Genomic DNA, 23,964 nt, shown 5'->3' on the forward strand with positions numbered 1-23,964 from the left:
AGAGAAATTAGTGTTTGTGTAGTGTTAAATAAAATTAAATGAAGGAGAAATTAGTGTTTGTGTAGTGTTAATTAAAAATAAATGATAGAGAAATTAGTGTTTGTGTTGTGCTAATGAAAAATAAATGGAGAAATTAGTGTTTGTGTCGTGCTAATTAAAAATAAATGGTAGACAAATTAGTGTTTGTGTTGTGTTAATGAAAAATAAATGATAGAGAAATTAGTGTTTGTGTAGTGTTAATTAAAAATAAATGGAAGAGAAATTAGTGTTTCTTTAACATTGAACTTTGGAATGTGGGTGGGAAAAAAAGTCAAGCTAAGAATTCTGGGTTTGATCACAAGTAATATTCTCACGTTCATTACATGTTAGAGCTCACTGACACTCAGTACATGACGTATAATACATAAGTATGTTTGGGTTCTAGGTGTATAAATTATATTTCAAGCCTGTGAAACTACATCACTTTTCTGATTACTTACGGATAATTTCTTTTCGTCAGCATCACAACAGTATGTAAATCTGGACACCTATAGGGGAAATTAAGTTAATAATATTGAAATAATAATATTATATTAATTTTGTAAAGTTAAAATATTTAAATGAAATTGTTACACTACAACTCTAACCTTGTTAAAACTCTGGACTGTTACAATATATACCTGATGTTAGAATATATACCTCATGTTACAATATATACCTGATGTTACAATATATACCTGATGTTAGAATACATACCTCATGTTACAATATATACCTGATGTTAGAATATATACCTGATGTTAGAATACATACCTCATGTTACAATATATACCTGATGTTACAATATATACCTGATGTTAGAATACATACCTCATGTTACAATATATACCTGATGTTACAATATATACCTGATGTTACAATATATACCTGATGTTAGAATACATACCTCATGTTACAATATATACCTGATGTTAGAATATATACCTGATGTTAGAATACGTACCTCATGTTACAATATATATCTGATGTTACAATATATACCTGATGTTACAATATATACCTGATGTTACAATATATACCTGATGTTAGAATACATACCTCATGTTACAATATATACCTGATGTTACAATATATACCTGATGTTACAATATATACCTGATGTTAGAATACATACCTCATGTTACAATATATACCTGATGTTAGAATACGTACCTCATGTTACAATATATACCTGATGTTACAATATATACCTGATGTTAGAATACATACCTCATGTTACAATATATACCTGATGTTACAATATATACCTGATGTTAGAATACATACCTCATGTTACAATATATACCTGATGTTACAATATATACCTGATGTTAGAATACGTACCTCATGTTACAATATATACCTGATGTTACAATATATACCTGATGTTAGAAAACATACCTCATGTTACAATATATACCTGATGTTACAATATATACCTGATGTTAGAATACATACCTCATGTTACAATATATACCTGATGTTAGAATATATACCTGATGTTAGAATACATACCTCATGTTACAATATATACCTGATGTTACAATATATACCTGATGTTAGAATACATACCTCATGTTACAATATATACCTGATGTTAGAATATATACCTGATGTTAGAATACATACCTCATGTTACAATATATACCTGATGTTAGAATATATACCTGATGTCGTGATTATAAAACCTCAGAATTATGAAAACGTCTACACATTATTTACCAACCATAGAGAAAAACATATTTACACACTGTATTAGTTTTACTATTTATACACTGTATTAGTTATACTATCTATACACAGTATTAGTTATACTATTTATACACTGTATTAGTTATACTATTTATACACAGTTTTAGTTATAATATTTGTACACTGTATTAGTTTTACTATTTATACACTGTATTAGTTATACTATCTATACACAGTATTAGTTATACTATTTATACACAGTATTAGTTATACTATTTATACACTGTATTAGTTATACTATTTATACACAGTATTAGTTATACTATCTCTAAACCGTATTAGTTATACTATTTATACACAGTATTAGTTATACTATTTATACACAGTATTAGTTATACTATTTATACACAGTATTAGTTATACTATCTATACACAGTATTAGTTATACTATTTATACACTGTATTAGTTATACTATTTATACACAGTATTAGTTATACTATCTATACACAGTATTAGTTATACTATCTATACACAGTATTAGTTATACTATCTATACACAGTATTAGTTATACTATTTATACACTGTATTAGTTATACTATTTATACAGTGTATTAGTTATACTATTTATAAACCGTATTAGGTATACTGTTTATACACAGTATTAGTTATACTATTTATACACTGTATTAGTTATACTATTTATAAACCGTATTAGGTATACTGTTTATACACAGTATTAGTTATACTATTTATACACTGTATTAGTTACACTATTTATACACTGTATTAGTTATACTATTTATACACAGTATTAGTTATACTATCTATACACAGTATTAGTTATACTATCTATAAACCGTATTAGTTATACTATTTATACACTGTATTAGTTATACTATTTATACACTGTATTAGTTATACTATTTATAAACCGTATTAGGTATACTGTTTATACACAGTATTAGTTATACTATTTATACACTGTATTAGTTATACTATTTATACACTGTATTAGTTATACTATTTATAAACCGTATTAGGTATACTGTTTATACACAGTATTAGTTATACTATTTATACACTGTATTAGTTATACTATTTATACACAGTATTAGTTATACTATCTATACACTGTATTAGTTATACTATCTATAAACCGTATTAGTTATACTATTTATACACTGTATTAGTTACACTATTTATACACTGTATTAGTTATACTATTTATACACTGTATTAGTTATACTATTTATACACAGTATTAGTTATACTATCTATACACTGTATTAGTTATACTATCTATAAACCGTATTAGGTATACTGTTTATACACAGTATTAGTTATACTATTTATAAACTGTATTAGTTATACTATTTATACACTGTATTAGTTATACTATTTATAAACCGTATTAGGTATACTGTTTATACACAGTATTAGTTATACTATTTATACACTGTATTAGTTATACTATTTATACACAGTATTAGTTATACTATCTATACACTGTATTAGTTATACTATCTATAAACCGTATTAGTTATACTATTTATACACTGTATTAGTTACACTATTTATACACTGTATTAGTTATACTATTTATACACTGTATTAGTTATACTATTTATACACAGTATTAGTTATACTATCTATACACTGTATTAGTTATACTATCTATAAACCGTATTAGTTATACTATTTATACACAGTATTAGTTATACTATCTATAAACCGTATTAGTTATACTATTTATACACCGTATTAGTTATACTACTTAGACACAGTATTAGTTATACTATCTATAAACCGTATTAGTTATACTATTTATACACAGTATTAATTATACTATTTATAAACCGTATTAGGTATACTGTTTATACACAGTATTAGTTATACTATTTATACACTGTATTAGTTATACTATTTATACACTGTATTAGTTATACTATTTATACACAGTATTAGTTATACTATCTATACACTGTATTAGTTATACTATCTATAAACCGTATTAGTTATACTATTTATACACAGTATTAGTTATACTATCTATAAACCGTATTAGTTATACTATTTATACACCGTATTAGTTATACTATTTAGACACAGTATTAGTTATACTATCTATAAACCGTATTAGTTATACTATTTATACACAGTATTAGTTACACTATTTATACACTGTATTAGTTATAATATTTATACACAGTATTAGTTATACTATTTATACACAGTATTAGTTATACTATCTATACACAGTATTAGTTATACTATTTATACACTGTATAAATTTACTTGGTTTAGATACTGTAATCTCTGTTTCAATAGGACACTTTTCTAGCACTTTCACTTACCTGATTTAGATACTGTAATCTCTGTATCAAAGGGACACTTTTCTAGTACTTTCACTTACGTGGTTTATATACTGTAATCTCTGTTTCAATAGGACACTTTTCTAGCACTTTCACTTACATGATTTAGATACTGTAATCTCTGTATCAAAGGGACACTTTTCTAGTACTTTCACTTACTTGATTTAGGCTCTGCAATGTCTGTTGCAAGAGGACACATTTCTAGAACTTCCACTTACCTGGTTTAGATACTATAATCTCTGTTTCAATAGGACACTTTTCTAGTACTTTCACTTACTTGATTTAGGTACTGCAATGTCTGTTGCAAGAGGACACATTTCTAGAACTTCCACTTACCTGGTTTAGATACTGTAATCTCTGTTTCAATAGGACACATTTCTAGTACTTTCACTTATCTGGTTTAGATACTGCAATCTCTGTTTCAATAGGACACTTTTCTAGTACTTTTACTTACCTGGTTTAGATACTGCAATCTCTGTTTCAATAGGACACTTTTCTAGTACTTTCGTTTACATGGTTTAGATACTGCAATTTCTGTTTCAATAAGACACTTTTCTAGTACTTTCACTTACCTGGTTTAGATACTGTAATCTCTGTTTCAATAGGACACTTTTCTAGCACATTCACTTACTTGATTTAAGTACTGCAATGTCTGTTGCAAGAGGACACATTTCTAGAACTTCCACTTACCTGGTTTAGATACTGTAATCTCTGTTTTAATAGGACACTTTTCTAGCACTTTCACTTACGTTGTTTATATACTGTAATCTCTGTTTCAATAGGACACTTTTCTAGTACTTTCATTTACCTGGTTTAGATACTGGAATCTCTGTTTCAATAGGACACTTTTCTAGTACTTTCATTTACCTGGTTTAGATACTGTAATCTCTGTTTCAATAGGACACTTTTCTAGCACTTTCATTCACATGGTTTAGATACTGTAATCTCTGTTTCAATAGGACACTTTTCTAGTACTTTCACTTACTTGATTTAGGTACTGCAATGTCTGTTGCAAGAGGACATATTTCTAGTAGTTTCACTTACCTTGTTTAGATACTGTAATCTCTGTTTCAATAGGACACATTTCTAGTAGTTTCACTTACCTGGTTTAGATACTGCAATCTCTGTTTCAATAGGACACATTTCTGGTACATTCACTTACCTGGTTTAGATACTGTAATCTCTGTTTCAAAAGGACACATTTCTAGTACTTTCACATACCTGGTTTAGATACTGTAATCTCTGTTTCAATAGAACACTTTTCTAATACTTTCATTTACCTGGTTTAGATACTGCAATCTCTGTTTCAATAGGACACTTTTCTAGTACTTTTACTTACCTGGTTTAGATACTGCAATCTCTGTATCAATAGGACAGTTTTCTAGTACTTTCATTTACCTGGTTTAGATACTGCAATCTCTGTTTCAATAGGACACTTTTCTAGTACTTTCATTTACCTGGTTTAGATACAGTAATCTCTGTTTCAATAGGACACTTTTCTAGTACTTTCATTTACCTGGTTTAGATACTGTAATCTCTGTTTCAATAGGACACTTTTCTAGTACTTTCACTTACCTGGTTTAGATACAGTAATCTCTGTTTCAATAGGACACTTTTCTAGCACTTTCACTTACTTGATTTAGGTACTGCAATGTCTGTTGCAAGAGGACACATTTCTAGTACTTTGACTTACCTGGTTTAGATACTGCAATCTCTGTTTCAATGGGACACATTTCTAGTACATTCACATACCTGGTTTAGATACTGTAATCTCTGTTTCAATAGAACACTTTTCTAGTACTTTCACTTACCTGGTTTAGATACTGCAATCTCTGTTTCAATAGGACACTTTTCTAGTACTTTCATTTACCTGGTTTAGATACTGCAATCTCTGTTTGAATAGGACACTTTTCTAGTACTTTCATTTACTTGATTTAGGTACTGCAATGTCTGTTGCAAGAGGACATATTTCTAGTAGTTTCACTTACCTTGTTTAGATACTGTAATCTCTGTTTCAATAGGACACTTTTCTAGTACTTTCACTTACCTGGTTTAGATACTGTAATCTCTGTTTCAATAGGACACATTTCTAGTACTTTCACTTACCTGATTTAGATACTGCAATGTCTGTTGCAAGAGGACATATTTCTAGTAGTTTCACTTACCTTGTTTAGATACTGTAATCTCTGTTTCAATAGGACACATTTCTAGTAGTTTCACTTACCTGGTTTAGATACTGCAATCTCTGTTTCAATAGGACACATTTCTGGTACATTCACTTACCTGGTTTAGATACTGTAATCTCTGTTTCAAAAGGACACATTTCTAGTACTTTCACATACCTGGTTTAGATACTGTAATCTCTGTTTCAATAGAACACTTTTCTAGTACTTTCATTTACCTGGTTTAGATACTGTAATCTCTGTTTCAATAGAACACTTTTCTAGTACTTTTACTTACCTGGTTTAGATAATGTAATCTCTGTTTCAATAGGACACTTTTCTAGTACTTTCACTCAACTGGTTTAGATATTGTAATCTCTGTTTCAATAGGACACTTTTCTAGTACTTTGACTTACCTGGTTTAGACACTGTAATCTCTGTTACAACAGGACATGGTTCTAGTAGTTTCACTCACCTCTTACTCTGAAGCTGACCTGGTTTAGACACTGTAATCTCTGTTACAACAGGACATGGTTCTAGTAGTTTCACTCACCTCTTACTCTGAAGCTGACCTGGTTTAGACACTGTAATCTCTGTTACAACAGGACATGGTTCTAGTAGTTTCACTCACCTCTTTCTCTGAAGCTGACCTGGTTTAGACACTGTAATCTCTGTTACAACAGGACATGGCTCTAGTACTTTCACTCACCTCTAACTTTGAAGCTGACCTGGTTTAGACATTGTAATCTCTGTTACAACAGGACATGGTTCTAGTAGTTTCACTCACCTCTTACTCTGAAGCTGATCTGGTTTAGACACTGTAATCTTTGTTACAATAGGAAATGGTTCTAGTAGTTTCACTCACCTCTTACTCTGAAGCTTACCTGGTTTAGACACTGTAATCTCTGTTACAATAGGACATGGTTCTAGTAGTTTCACTCACCTCTTACTCTGAAGCTGATCTGCTTTAGACACTGTAAACTCTGTTACAATAGGACATGGTTCTAGTAGTTTCACTCACCTCTTACTCTGAAGCTGACCTGGTTTAGACACTGTAATCTCTGTTACAATAGGACATGGTTCTAGTAGTTTCACTCACCTCTTACTCTGAAGCTGACCTGGTTTAGACACTGCAATCTCTGTTACAACAGGACATGGTTCTAGTACTTTTACTCACCTCTTACTCTGAAGCTGACCTGGTTTAGACACTGTAATCTCTGTTACAACAGGACATGGTTCTAGTAGTTTCACTCACCTCTTACTGTTAAGCTGACCTGCTTTAGACATTGTAATCTCTGTTACAACAGGACATGGTTCTAGTAGTTTCACTCCACCTCTTACTGTTAAGCTGACCTGCTTTAGACATTGTAATCTCTGTTACAACAGGACATGGTTCTAGTAGTTTCACTCACCTCTTACTCTGAAGCTGACCTGGTTTAGACACTGTAATCTCTGTTACAACAGGACATGGTTCTAGTAGTTTCACTCATCTCTTACTCTGAAGGTGACCTGGTTTAGACACTGTAATCTCTGTTACAACAGGACATGGTTCTAGTAGTTTCACTCACCTCTTACTCTGAAGCTGACCTGGTTTAGACACTGTAATCTCTGTTACAACAGGACATGGTTCTAGTAGTTTCACTTACCTCATACTCTGAAGCTGACCTGGTTTAGACACTGTAATCTCTGTTACAACAGGACATGGTTCTAGTAGTTTCACTCACCTCTTATTCTGAAGCTGACCTGGTTTAGACACTGTAATCTCTGTTACAACAGGAGATGGTTGTAGTAGTTTCACTCACCTCTCACTCTGAAGCTGACCTGGTTTAGACACTGTAATCTCTGTTACAACAGGACATGTTTCTATTAGTTTCACTCACCTCTTACTCTGAAGCTGACCTGGTTTAGACACTGTAATCTCTGTTACAACAGGACATGGTTGTAGTAGTTTCACTCACCTCTTACCTGAAGTTGACCTGGTTTAGACACTGTAATCTCTGTTACAACAGGACATGGTTCTAGTAGTTTCACTCACCTCTTACTCTGAAGCTGACCTGGTTTAGACACTGTAATCTCTGTATCAAAGGGACACTTTTCTAGTACTTTCACTTACTTGGTTTAGATACTGTAATCTCTGTTTCAATAGCACACTTTTCTAGCACTTTCACTTACCTGATTTAGATACTGTAATCTCTGTATCAAAGGACACTTTTCTAGTACTTTCACTTACCTGGTTTAGATACTGTAATCTCTGTTTCAATAGGACACTTTTCTAGCACTTTCACTTACCTGGTTTAGATACTGTAATCTCTGTTTCAAAGGACACTTTTCTAGTACTTTCACTTACTTGATTTAGGCTCTGCAATGTCTGTTGCAAGAGGACACATTTCTAGAACTTCCACTTACCTGGTTTAGATACTATAATCTCTGTTTCAATAGGACACTTTTCTAGTACTTTCACTTACTTGATTTAGGTACTGCAATGTCTGTTGCAAGAGGACACATTTCTAGAACTTCCACTTACCTGGTTTAGATACTGTAATCTCTGTTTCAATAGGACACATTTCTAGTACTTTCACTTATCTGGTTTAGATACTGCAATCTCTGTTTCAATAGGACACTTTTCTAGTACTTTCGTTTACCTGGTTTAGATACTGCAATTACTGTTTCAATAAGACACTTTTCTAGTACTTTCACTTACCTGGTTTAGATACTGTAATCTCTGTTTCAATAGGACACTTTTCTAGCACTTTCACTTACGTTGTTTATATACTGTAATCTCTGTTTCAATAGGACACTTTTCTAGTACTTTCATTTACCTGGTTTAGATACTGGAATCTCTGTTTCAATAGGACACTTTTCTAGTACTTTCATTTACCTGGTTTAGATACTGTAATCTCTGTTTCAATAGGACACTTTTCTAGCACTTTCATTCACATGGTTTAGATACTGTAATCTCTGTTTCAATAGGACACTTTTCTAGTACTTTCACTTACTTGATTTAGGTACTGCAATGTCTGTTGCAAGAGGACATATTTCTAGTAGTTTCACTTACCTTGTTTAGATACTGCAATCTCTGTTTCAATAGGACACATTTCTGGTACATTCACTTACCTGGTTTAGATACTGTAATCTCTGTTTCAAAAGGACACATTTCTAGTACTTTCACATACCTGGTTTAGATACTGTAATCTCTGTTTCAATAGAACACTTTTCTAGTACTTTCATTTACCTGGTTTAGATACTGTAATCTCTGTTTCAATAGAACACTTTTCTAGTACTTTTACTTACCTGGTTTAGATATTGTAATCTCTGTTTCAATAGGACACTTTTCTAGTACTTTGACTTACCTGGTTTAGACACTGTAATCTCTGTTACAACAGGACATGGTTCTAGTAGTTTCACTCACCTCTTACTCTGAAGCTGACCTGGTTTAGACACTGTAATCTCTGTTACAACAGGACATGGTTCTAGTAGTTTCACTCACCTCTTACTCTGAAGCTGACCTGGTTTAGACACTGTAATCTCTGTTACAACAGGACATGGTTCTAGTAGTTTCACTCACCTCTTTCTCTGAAGCTGACCTGGTTTAGACACTGTAATCTCTGTTACAACAGGACATGGCTCTAGTACTTTCACTCACCTCTAACTTTGAAGCTGACCTGGTTTAGACATTGTAATCTCTGTTACAACAGGACATGGTTCTAGTAGTTTCACTCACCTCTTACTCTGAAGCTGATCTGGTTTAGACACTGTAATCTTTGTTACAATAGGAAATGGTTCTAGTAGTTTCACTCACCTCTTACTCTGAAGCTTACCTGGTTTAGACACTGTAATCTCTGTTACAATAGGACATGGTTCTAGTAGTTTCACTCACCTCTTACTCTGAAGCTGATCTGCTTTAGACACTGTAAACTCTGTTACAATAGGACATGGTTCTAGTAGTTTCACTCACCTCTTACTCTGAAGCTGACCTGGTTTAGACACTGTAATCTCTGTTACAATAGGACATGGTTCTAGTAGTTTCACTCACCTCTTACTCTGAAGCTGACCTGGTTTAGACACTGCAATCTCTGTTACAACAGGACATGGTTCTAGTACTTTTACTCACCTCTTACTCTGAAGCTGACCTGGTTTAGACACTGTAATCTCTGTTACAACAGGACATGGTTCTAGTAGTTTCACTCACCTCTTACTGTTAAGCTGACCTGCTTTAGACATTGTAATCTCTGTTACAACAGGACATGGTTCTAGTAGTTTCACTCACCTCTTACTGTTAAGCTGACCTGCTTTAGACATTGTAATCTCTGTTACAACAGGACATGGTTCTAGTAGTTTCACTCACCTCTTACTCTGAAGCTGACCTGGTTTAGACACTGTAATCTCTGTTACAACAGGACATGGTTCTAGTAGTTTCACTCATCTCTTACTCTGAAGGTGACCTGGTTTAGACACTGTAATCTCTGTTACAACAGGACATGGTTCTAGTAGTTTCACTCACCTCTTACTCTGAAGCTGACCTGGTTTAGACACTGTAATCTCTGTTACAACAGGACATGGTTCTAGTAGTTTCACTTACCTCATACTCTGAAGCTGACCTGGTTTAGACACTGTAATCTCTGTTACAACAGGACATGGTTCTAGTAGTTTCACTCACCTCTTATTCTGAAGCTGACCTGGTTTAGACACTGTAATCTCTGTTACAACAGGAGATGGTTGTAGTAGTTTCACTCACCTCTCACTCTGAAGCTGACCTGGTTTAGACACTGTAATCTCTGTTACAACAGGACATGTTTCTATTAGTTTCACTCACCTCTTACTCTGAAGCTGACCTGGTTTAGACACTGTAATCTCTGTTACAACAGGACATGGTTGTAGTAGTTTCACTCACCTCTTACTCTGAAGTTGACCTGGTTTAGACACTGTAATCTCTGTTACAACAGGACATGGTTCTAGTAGTTTCACTCACCTCTTACTCTGAAGCTGACCTGGTTTAGACACTGTAATCTCTGTATCAAAGGGACACTTTTCTAGCACTTTCACTTACTTGGTTTAGATACTGTAATCTCTGTTTCAATAGCACACTTTTCTAGCACTTTCACTTACCTGATTTAGATACTGTAATCTCTGTATCAAAGGGACACTTTTCTAGTACTTTCACTTACGTGGTTTATATACTGTAATCTCTGTTTCAATAGGACACTTTTCTAGCACTTTCACTTACCTGATTTAGATACTGTAATCTCTGTATCAAAGGGACACTTTTCTAGTACTTTCACTTACTTGATTTAGGCTCTGCAATGTCTGTTGCAAGAGGACACATTTCTAGAACTTCCACTTACCTGGTTTAGATACTATAATCTCTGTTTCAATAGGACACTTTTCTAGTACTTTCACTTACTTGATTTAGGTACTGCAATGTCTGTTGCAAGAGGACACATTTCTAGAACTTCCACTTACCTGGTTTAGATACTGTAATCTCTGTTTCAATAGGACACATTTCTAGTACTTTCACTTATCTGGTTTAGATACTGCAATCTCTGTTTCAATAGGACACTTTTCTAGTACTTTCGTTTACCTGGTTTAGATACTGCAATTACTGTTTCAATAAGACACTTTTCTAGTACTTTCACTTACCTGGTTTAGATACTGTAATCTCTGTTTCAATAGGACACTTTTCTAGCACTTTCACTTACGTTGTTTATATACTGTAATCTCTGTTTCAATAGGACACTTTTCTAGTACTTTCATTTACCTGGTTTAGATACTGGAATCTCTGTTTCAATAGGACACTTTTCTAGTACTTTCATTTACCTGGTTTAGATACTGTAATCTCTGTTTCAATAGGACACTTTTCTAGCACTTTCATTCACATGGTTTAGATACTGTAATCTCTGTTTCAATAGGACACTTTTCTAGTACTTTCACTTACTTGATTTAGGTACTGCAATGTCTGTTGCAAGAGGACATATTTCTAGTAGTTTCACTTACCTTGTTTAGATACTGTAATCTCTGTTTCAATAGGACACATTTCTAGTACTTTCACTTACCTGGTTTAGATACTGCAATCTCTGTTTCAATAGGACACATTTCTGGTACATTCACTTACCTGGTTTAGATACTGTAATCTCTGTTTCAAAAGGACACATTTCTAGTACTTTCACATACCTGGTTTAGATACTGTAATCTCTGTTTCAATAGAACACTTTTCTAATACTTTCATTTACCTGGTTTAGATACTGCAATCTCTGTTTCAATAGGACACTTTTCTAGTACTTTTACTTACCTGGTTTAGATACTGCAATCTCTGTATCAATAGGACAGTTTTCTAGTACTTTCATTTACCTGGTTTAGATACTGCAATCTCTGTTTCAATAGGACACTTTTCTAGTACTTTCATTTACCTGGTTTAGATACAGTAATCTCTGTTTCAATAGGACACTTTTCTAGTACTTTCATTTACCTGGTTTAGATACTGTAATCTCTGTTTCAATAGGACACTTTTCTAGTACTTTCACTTACCTGGTTTAGATACAGTAATCTCTGTTTCAATGGGACACATTTCTAGTACATTCACATACCTGGTTTAGATACTGTAATCTCTGTTTCAAAAGGACACATTTCTAGTACTTTCACATACCTGGTTTAGATACTGTAATCTCTGTTTCAATAGAACACTTTTCTAGTACTTTCACTTACCTGGTTTAGATACTGCAATCTCTGTTTCAATAGGACACTTTTCTAGTACTTTCATTTACCTGGTTTAGATACTGCAATCTCTGTTTGAATAGGACAATTTTCTAGTACTTTCATTTACTTGATTTAGGTACTGCAATGTCTGTTGCAAGAGGACATATTTCTAGTAGTTTCACTTACCTTGTTTAGATACTGTAATCTCTGTTTCAATAGGACACATTTCTAGTAGTTTCACTTACCTGGTTTAGATACTGCAATCTCTGTTTCAATAGGACACATTTCTGGTACATTCACTTACCTGGTTTAGATACTGTAATCTCTGTTTCAAAAGGACACATTTCTAGTACTTTCGCATACCTGGTTTAGATACTGTAATCTCTGTTTCAATAGAACACTTTTCTAGTACTTTCATTTACCTGGTTTAGATACTGTAATCTCTGTTTCAATAGAACACTTTTCTAGTACTTTTACTTACCTGGTTTAGATACTGCAATCTCTGTTTCAATAGGACACTTTTCTAGTACTTTCATTTACCTGGTTTAGATACTGCAATCTCTGTTTCAATAGGACAGTTTTCTAGTACTTTCACTTACCTGGTTTAGATACTGTAATCTCTGTTTCAATAGGACACTTTTCTAGCACTTTCACTTACTTGATTTAGGTACTGCAATGTCTGTTGCAAGAGGACATATTTCTAGTAGTTTCACTTACCTTGTTTAGATACTGTAATCTCTGTTTCAATAGGACACTTTTCTAGTACTTTGACTTACCTGGTTTAGACACTGTAATCTCTGTTACAACAGGACATGGTTCTAGTAGTTTCACTCACCTCTTACTCTGAAGCTGACCTGGTTTAGACACTGTAATCTCTGTTACAACAGGACATGGTTCTAGTAGTTTCACTCACCTCTTACTCTGAAGCTGACCTGGTTTAGACACTGTAATCTCTGGTACAACAGGACATGGTTCTAGTAACTTCACTCACCTCTTTCTCTGAAGCTGACCTGGTTTAGACACTGTAATCTCTGTTACAACAGGACATGGCTCTAGTACTTTCACTCACCTCTAACTTTGAAGCTGACCTGGTTTAGACATTGTAATCTCTGTTACAACAGGACATGGTTCTAGTAGTTTCACTCACCTCTTACTCTGAAGCTGATCTGGTTTAGACACTGTAATCTCTGTTACAATAGGAAATGGTTCTAGTAGTTTCACTCACCTCTTACTCTGAAGCTGACCTGGTTTAGACACTGTAATCTCTGTTACAATAGGACATGGTTCTAGTAGTTTCACTCACCTCTTACTCTGAAGCTGATCTGCTTTAGACACTGTAATCTCTGTTACAAGAGGACATGGTTCTAGTAGTTTCACTCACCTCTTACTCTGAAGCTGACCTGGTTTAGACACTGCAATCTCTGTTACAACAGGACATGGTTCTAGTAGTTTTACTCACCTCTTACTCTGAAGCTGACCTGGTTTAGACACTGTAATCTCTGTTACAACAGGACATGGTTCTAGTAGTTTCACTCACCTCTTACTGTTAAGCTGACCTGCTTTAGACATTGTAATCTCTGTTACAACAGGACATGGTTCTAGTAGTTTCACTCACATCTTACTCTGAAGCTGACCTGGTTTAGACACTGTAATCTCTGTTACAACAGGACATGGTTCTAGTAGTTTCACTCATCTCTTACTCTGAAGGTGACCTGGTTTAGACACTGTAATCTCTGTTACAACAGGACATGGTTCTAGTAGTTTCACTCACCTCTTACACTGAAGCTGACCTGGTTTAGACACTGTAATCTCTGTTACAACAGGACATGGTTCTAGTAGTTTCACTTACCTCTTACTCTGAAGCTGACCTGGTTTAGACACTGTAATCTCTGTTACAACAGGACATGGTTCTAGTAGTTTCACTCACCTCTTATTCTGAAGCTGACCTGGTTTAGACACTGTAATCTCTGTTACAACAGGACATGGTTGTAGTAGTTTCACTCACCTCTCACTCTGAAGCTGACCTGGTTTAGACACTGTAATCTCTGTTACAACAGGACATGTTTCTATTAGTTTCACTCACCTCTTACTCTGAAGCTGACCTGGTTTAGACACTGTAATCTCTGTTACAACAGGACATGGTTCTAGTAGTTTCACTCATCTCTTACTCTGAAGGTGACCTGGTTTAGACACTGTAATCTCTGTTACAACAGGACATGGTTCTAGTAGTTTCACTCACCTCTTACTCTGAAGCTGACCTGGTTTAGACACTGTAATCTCTGTTACAACAGGACATGGTTCTAGTAGTTTCACTTACCTCTTACTCTGAAGCTGACCTGGTTTAGACATTGTAATCTCTGTTACAACAGGACATGGTTCTAGTAGTTTCACTCACCTCTTATTCTGAAGCTGACCTGGTTTAGACACTGTAATCTCTGTTACAACAGGACATGGTTGTAGTAGTTTCACTCACCTCTTACCTGAAGCTGACCTGGTTTAGACACTGTAATCTCTGTTACAACAGGACATGTTTCTAGTAGTTTCACTCACCTCTTACTCTGAAGCTGACCTGGTTTAGACACTGTAATCTCTGTTACAACAGGACATGGTTCTAGTAGTTTCACTCACCTCTTACTCTGAAGCTGACCTGGTTTAGACACTGTAATCTCTGTTACAACAGGACATGGTTCTAGTAGTTTCACTCACCTCTTACTCTGAAGCTGACCTGGTTTAGACACTGTAATCTCTGTTACAACAGGACATGGTTCTAGTAGTTTCACTCACCTCTTACTCTGAAGCTGACCTGGTTTAGACACTGTAATCTCTGTTACAACAGGACATGGTTCTAGTTGTTTCACTCACCCTTTACTGAAGGTGACCTGGTTTAGACACTGTAATCTCTGTTACAACAGGACATGGTTCTAGTAGTTTCACTCATCTCTTACTCTGAAGCTGACCTGGTTTAGACACTGTAATCTCTGTTACAACAGGACATGGTTCTAGTAGTTTCACTCACCTATTACTCTGAAGCTGACCTGGTTTAGACACTGTAATCTCTGTTACAACAGCATATGGTTTTAGTAGTTTCACTCACCTCTTACTCTGAAGCTGACCTGGTTTAGACACTGTAATCTCTGTTACAACAGGACATGGTTCTAGTAGTTTTACTCACCTCTTACTCTGAAGCTGACCTGGTTTAGACACTGTAATCTCTGTTACAACAGGACATGGTTCTAGTAGTTTCACTCACCTCTTACTGTTAATCTGACCTGCTTTAGACATTGTAATCTCTGTTACAACAGGACATGGTTCTAGTAGTTTCACTCACCTCTTACTCTGAAGCTGACCTGGTTTAGACACTGTAATCTCTGTTACAACAGGACATGGTTCTAGTAGTTTCACTCATCTCTTACTCTGAAGGTGACCTGGTTTAGACAATGTAATCTCTGTTACAACAGGACATGGTTCTAGTAGTTTCACTCACCTCTTACTCTGAAGCTGACCTGGTTTAGACACTGTAATCTCTGTTACAACAGGACATGGTTCTAGTAGTTTCACTTACCTCTTACTCTGAAGCTGACCTGGTTTAGACACTGTAATCTCTGTTACAATAGGACATGGTTCTAGTAGTTTCACTCACCTCTTATTCTGAAGCTGACCTGGTTTAGACACTGTAATCTCTGTTACAACAGGACATGGTTGTAGTAGTTTCACTCACCTCTCACTCTGAAGCTGACCTGGTTTAGACACTGTAATCTCTGTTACAACAGGACATGTTTCTATTAGTTTCACTCACCTCTTACTCTGAAGCTGACCTGGTTTAGACACTGTAATCTCTGTTACAACAGGACATGGTTGTAGTAGTTTCACTCACCTCTTACTCTGAAGCTGACCTGGTTTAGACACTGTAATCTCTGTTACAACAGGACATGGTTCTAGTAGTTTCACTCACCTCTTACTCTGAAGCTGACCTGGTTTAGACACTGTAATCTCTGTTACAACAGGACATGATTCTAGTAGTTTCACTCATCTCTTACTCTGAAGCTGACCTGGTTTAGACACTGTAATCTCTGTTACAACAGGACATGGTTCTAGTAGTTTCACTCACCTCTTACTGTTAAGCTGATCTGGTTTAGACATTGTAATCTCTGTTACAACAGGACATGGTTCTAGTAGTTTCACTCATCTCTTACTCTGATGGTGACCTGGTTTAGACACTGTAATCTCTGTTACAACAGTACATGGTTCTAGTAGTTTCACTCACCTCTTACTCTGAAGCTGACCTGGTTTAGACACTGTAATCTCTGTTACAACAGGACATGGTTCTAATAGTTTCACTCACCTCTTATTCTGAAGCTGACGTGGTTTAGACACTGTAATCTCTGTTACAACAGGACATGGTTCTAGTAGTTTCACTCACCTCTTACTCTGAAGCTGACCTGGTTTAGACACTGTAATCTCTGTCACAACAGGACATGGTTCTAGTAGTTTCACTCACCTCTTACTCTGAAGCTGACCTGGTTTAGACACTGTAATCTCTGTTACAACAGGACATGGTTCTAGTAGTTTCACTCATCTCTTACTCTGAAGCTGACCTGGTTTAGACACTGTAATCTCTGTTACAACAGGACATGGTTCTAGTAGTTTCACTCACCTCTTACTCTGAAGCTGACCTGGTTTAGACATTGTAATCTCTGTTACAACAGGACATGGTTCTAGTAGTTTCACTCACCTCTTACTCTGAAACTGACCTGGTTTAGGCACTGTAATCTCTGTTACAACAGGACATGGTTCTAGTAGTTTCACTCATCTCTTACTCTGAAGGTGACCTGGTTTAGACACTGTAATCTCTGTTACAACAGGACATGGTTCTAGTAGTTTCACTCACCTCTTACTCTGAAGCTGACCTGGTTTAGACACTGTAATCTCTGTTACAACAGGACATGGTTCTAGTAGTTTCACTTACCTCTTACTCTGAAGCTGACCTGGTTTAGACACTGTAATCTCTGTTACAACAGGACATGGTTGTAGTAGTTTCACTCACCTCTTACTCTGAAGCTGACCTGGTTTAGACACTGTAATCTCTGTTACAACAGGACATATTTCTATTAGTTTCACTCACCTCTTACTCTGAAGCTGACCTGGTTTAGTCACTGTAATCTCTGTTACAACAGGACATGGTTCTAGTAGTTTCACTCACCTCTTACTCTGAAGCTGACCTGGTTTAGACACTGTAATCTCTGTTACAACAGGACATGGTTCTAGTAGTTTCACTCACCTCTTACTCTGAAGCTGACCTGGTTTAGACACTGTAATCTCTGTTACAACAGGACATGGTTCTAGTAGTTTCACTCACCTCTTACTCTGAAGCTGACCTGGTTTAGACACTGTAATCTCTGTTACAACAGGACATGGTTCTAGTTGTTTCACTCACCCTTTACTCTGAAGGTGACCTGGTTTAGACACTGTAATCTCTGTTACAACAGGACATGGTTCTAGTAGTTTCACTCATCTCTTACTCTGAAGCTGACCTGGTTTAGACACTGTAATCTCTGTTACAACAGGACATGGTTCTAGTAGTTTCACTCACCTCTTACTCTGAAGCTGACCTGGTTTAGACACTGTAATCTCTGTTACAACAGGACATGGTTCTAGTTGTTTCACTCACCCTTTACTCTGAAGGTGACCTGGTTTAGACACTGTAATCTCTGTTACAACAGGACATGGTTCTAGTAGTTTCACTCATCTCTTACTCTGAAGCTGACCTGGTTTAGACACTGTAATCTCTGTTACAACAGGACATGGTTCTAGTAGTTTCACTCACCTATTACTCTGAAGCTGACCTGGTTTAGACACTGTAATCTCTGTTACAACAGCATATGGTTTTAGTAGTTTCACTCACCTCTTACTCTGAAGCTGACCTGGTTTAGACACTGTAATCTCTGTTACAACAGGACATGGTTCTAGCTGTTTCACTCACCTCTTACTCTGAAGCTGACCTGGTTTAGACACTGTAATCTCTGGTAGAAGGTGATTCAGTTCCTGGAAATAGTCTTGTGTTTTGAATCCTTCTGCTGCTACAAGAGCTTTACAAGACGTCTGTAAAGGAAGTTGTGCAGTTCATCTTTTCACTGTTTAATATCATATTATTAAAGATGGAAGGTTAATTGCCTACAAAACTAACAGTATTCATCAATTTTTTGGATAATTATTTGGGGATAAAGATAATTCAAGTTAATGGTGTCTGTTTGTTCGTTTGTTAAAATTCGTACAAGAAGGTAATAAACCAGATGGATGGCAGCACGTAAACAACACTCACTACTGATTCTTAGATTAATTGTACTATCTTCACAGCTGATGTTGTTATGGGATTGACCACAAGATTATAGTATCTTCACAGCTGATGTTGTTATGGGATTGACCACAACATTACAGTATCTTCACAGCTGATGTTGTTATGGGATTGACCACAACATTATAGTATCTTCACAGCTGATGTTGTTATGGGATTGACCACAACATTATAGTATCTTCACAGCTGATGTTGTTATCTGTTTTTCAACTGTTTACAGCTGCACTGATGTTTTTACACCCAACGCATTGAATTCATTCAAAATAAATAACAAACAATACACATTTGTACTGATATGTAACTACAACAAACAATGTAAATTTGTTCTCAAATTACACTTTGAAGGCAAAGGTTGTATCATCACATATTTCTGTCCAGCTTCTATTAAATGTCAAAGGTTAATGTAACGAAGAAGCAACATCAAAGCAATCTCACCAGAACAGAAGAATGTTTCATCTGAGATAACACAACATATGCGAATGCAATACATACACACTCAGTAACATTCTTACCATGTTAACTCTGCATGACACATATTTATTTGCACAAGTATTTTCTAGAATAATATGACAATAATTCATGCAAAATAGACACAGCAATGCTCTTAGTGCCAGTAGACCATAACTGACATTTGAAACTACAACAACTACTTAAAAGTAGTAATATTTAAATATCTTTATGAAATAGTGCGATATGCAGTGGTAATAAATACTGAATACACACTCATGATTTCAGACAATTATGAAAACACGTAGAAGTAGGAAAATCTATTATAGCAATCATTCATTATTAAAATCTTGCTGAAATACAGTCACAAAAATTTATGTGGAGACAGCAAACTCTAGTACTAATGATATATACAAAAGTAGAACCTGGAACCTTTCACGTGGCAGTAAAAAGTGTATGAGTTGTAGTGTCCAACAAAAGCTGGGGAAACAACAGAACCTTTGACCTATGAAAGCAGGAACTGAAGGAGTGAGAAAAGTTTTGAGCACAACAGAATTAAGCAGGTCAAATTAAGGTTAAAACTTCTTTCTTAGTTTCTTGTTACACAAAATTCCAGTTCACAGAGCAATGGATATCACATGTAATAATTTTATAGTGGATTTATAACAGAGATTAGGAGTTTGACCAAAGTATGAGCTGGCAATCACGAAACGTTTTTGCTTACTTGTATTGGAATGAATTTTGATTTCTAAAGTCTTAATTATTCTGTATGTTTTTTTTAAATGCACAACAACGGGCAGATATATGTCTCTTTACCAGTTGTAAAGCAGTACTTTCAAATAAAACGAATTCTAAAACATTGCTTTAAATAAAAGTTTTGTGTCTCTCAAAGTAATTATTTAACGAGTCAGGTAATTTTGTGCCTGAAGCTTCGTGTAAACACACGTTTAATACGAGATGAGTACAAGTAGGTGAACAGAAAAACACCGTATCTGTTATGTATCTATAATCACATAAACAGAAAAACACCGTATCTGTTATGTATCTATAATCACATAAACAGAAAACACCGTATCTGTTATGTATCTATAATCACATAAACAGAAAACATCGTATCTGTTATGTATCTATAATCACATAAACAGAAAAACACCGTATCTGTTATGTATCTATAATCACATAAACAGAAAAACATCGTATCTGTTATGTATCTATAATCACATAAACAGAAAAACACCGTATCTGTTATGTATCTATAATCACATAAACAGAAAACATCGTATCTGTTATGTATCTATAATCACATAAACAGAAAACATCGTATCTGTTATGTATCTATAATCACATAAACAGAAAACACCGTATCTGTTATGTATCTATAATCACATAAACAGAAAACACCGTATCTGTTATGTATCTATAATCACATAAACAGAAAAACACCGTATCTGTTATGTATCTATAATCATATAAACAGAAAACATCGTATCTGTTATGTATCTATAATCACATAAACAGAAAAACACCGTATCTGTTATGTATCTATAATCACATAAACAGAAAAACATCGTATCTGTTATGTATCTATAATCACATAAACAGAAAAACACCGTATCTGTTATGCATCTATAATCACATAAACAGAAAAACATCGTATCTGTTATGTATCTATAATCACATAAACAGAAAACTCCGTATCTGTTATGTATCTATAATCACATAAACAGAAAACATCGTATCTGTTATGTATCTATAATCACATAAACAGAAAAACATCGTATCTGTTATGTATCTATAATCACATAAACAGAAAACACCGTATCTGTTATGTATCTATAATCACATAAACAGAAAAACACCGTATCTGTTATGTATCTATATTCACATAAACAGAAAAACACCGTATCTGTTATGTATCTATAATCACATAAACAGAAAAACACCGTATCTGTTATGTATCTATAATCACATAAACAGAAAAACACCGTATCTGTTATGTATCTATAATCACATAAACAGAAAACACCGTATCTGTTATGTATCTATAATCACATAAACAGAAAACATCGTATCTGTTATGTATCTATAATCACATAAACAGAAAAACATCGTATCTGTTATGTATCTATAATCACATAAACAGAAAAACATCGTATCTGTTATGTATCTATAATCACATAAACCAATTTTTCAATAACAAATATTTAACTTTTAAGTAGATCATGGACATCCATAACAATTCATATATCTGTTTAGGTCTTGGTTTTTCTGTAGGCTTGTTTAAAATATAATTAAAATAATAAGAATAAATGAGGTAATTTTATTGTTTTTAACTGTTTTTTCTACAATCGTGAAATCATCATATATTTTGATTATTATCAGTGTTTGAGGGACCTTAACTATTGAAGTCCTAGGTTGTGAGTGCTGTTTCAAGAATAAGTCTGCTTTTTAAAGCTGTTTTTTGCTCGAATCTGATAGAGTTTTGAGCAAACTCCCAGGCAATCCCTATTATGAAACACTATCATAATTCATGATTATATGATCAGAAACGTGATTCTACTGAGAGACAAATGGTGAAAACAAAACAAGAGAAAGATCAGTAATACATTTCTCAAAAATGGAAAACATACAATAATAATGTTGAGAACCATGGACCCTTATGTCCGTTGTCTGGAATGTTAACTACTAGACTATCATGTAATGGATGAGAACCATGGACCCTTATGTCTGTAGCTGGAATGTTAACTACTAGACTGTCATGTAATGGATGAGAACCATGGACCCTTATGTCTGTAGCTGGAATATTAACTACTAGACTGTCATGTAATGGATGTGAACCATGGACCCTTATGTCCGTAGTCTGGAATGTTAACTACTAGACTATCATGTAATGGATGAGAACCATGGACCCTTATGTCTGTAGCTGGAATGTTAACTACTAGACTGTCATGTAATGGATGAGAACCATGGACCCTTATGTCTGTAGCTGGAATATTAACTACTAGACTGTCATGTAATGGATGTGAACCATGGACCCTTATGTCCGTAGTCTGGAATGTTAACTACTAGACTGTCATGTAATGGATGAGAACCATGGACCCTTATGTCTGTAGCTGGAATGTTAACTACTAGACTGTCATGTAATGGATGAGAACCATGGACCCTTATGTCCGTGGTCTGGAATGTTAACTACTAGACTGTCATGTAATGGATGAGAACCATGGACCCTTATGTCCGTAGTCTGGAATGTTAACTACTAGACTGTCATGTAATGGATGTGAACCATGGACCCTTATGTCCGTGGTCTGGAATGTTAACTACTACACTGTCATGTAATGGATGTGAACCATGGACCCTTATGTCCGTAGTCTGGAATGTTAACTACTAGACTGTCATGTAATGGATGAGAACCATGGACCCTTATGTCTGTAGCTGGAATATTAACTACTAGACTGTCATGTAATGGATGTGAACCATGGACCCTTATGTCCGTAGTCTGGAATGTTAACTACTAGACTGTCATGTAATGGATGAGAACCATGGACCCTTATGTCCGTAGTCTGGAATGTTAACTACTAGACTGCCATGTAATGGATGAGAACCATAGACCCTTATGTCCGTAGTCTGGAATGTTAACTACTAGACTGTCATGTAATGGATGAGAACCATGGACCCTTATGTCCGTGGTCTGGAATGTTAACTACTAGACTGTCATGTAATGGATGAGAACCATGGACCCTTATGTCCGTAGTCTGGAATGTTAACTACTAGACTGTCATGTAATGGATGTGAACCATGGACCCTTATGTCCGTGGTCTGGAATGTTAACTACTAGACTGTCATGTAATGGATGTGAACCATGGACCCTTATGTCTGTAGTCTGGAATGTTAACTCATGCACGAGTTAAAAATTCCAATTCTTTGTTTTCACTTGTTATGTTTGTTAAATTTGTAACAACACATTATTATATAAAGGATCTCATGTTGCTATATAGTCGTTGGTTCAAATCTTTACATCAGTTGAAAGCCTCTAACAAACTGAACACTGGCTTCTGTTTCATGATGTTCAGATAAAGGCATCATTTACTGATTGATACGCTGCTCTGAGGTTAGATTCGAACTAAGATGCTGGTGGAGATATTTTGTGGGTTCAACTGTCGGGAGGTGTTATAAGACTGACAGTCAGTTATTTTCTTATAAGACTGATAGTCAGTTATTTTCTTCAGACA

The 23,964-nt window shown here is 35.0% G+C and overlaps 1 protein-coding gene across 1 annotated transcript in view; it reads right to left on the reverse strand.

Annotated features, from left to right (window-relative positions):
* The window catches only part of LOC143228627 (medium-chain acyl-CoA ligase ACSF2, mitochondrial-like), a 71,592-nt gene that overhangs the window by 33,191 nt on the left and 14,437 nt on the right, over nt 1-23,964 (reverse strand). The window contains exons 5-6 of the mRNA XM_076459855.1: nt 18,917-19,035; nt 480-527 (exon numbers count right to left, since the gene is read on the reverse strand). Of these exons, the coding sequence (XP_076315970.1) occupies nt 480-527; nt 18,917-19,035 (167 nt within the window). The remainder of the gene's footprint in view (nt 1-479; nt 528-18,916; nt 19,036-23,964) is intronic.

This window comes from Tachypleus tridentatus, chromosome 10 (assembly GCF_004210375.1).
Source record: "Tachypleus tridentatus isolate NWPU-2018 chromosome 10, ASM421037v1, whole genome shotgun sequence".
Classification (NCBI taxonomy): domain Eukaryota; kingdom Metazoa; phylum Arthropoda; class Merostomata; order Xiphosura; family Limulidae; genus Tachypleus; species Tachypleus tridentatus.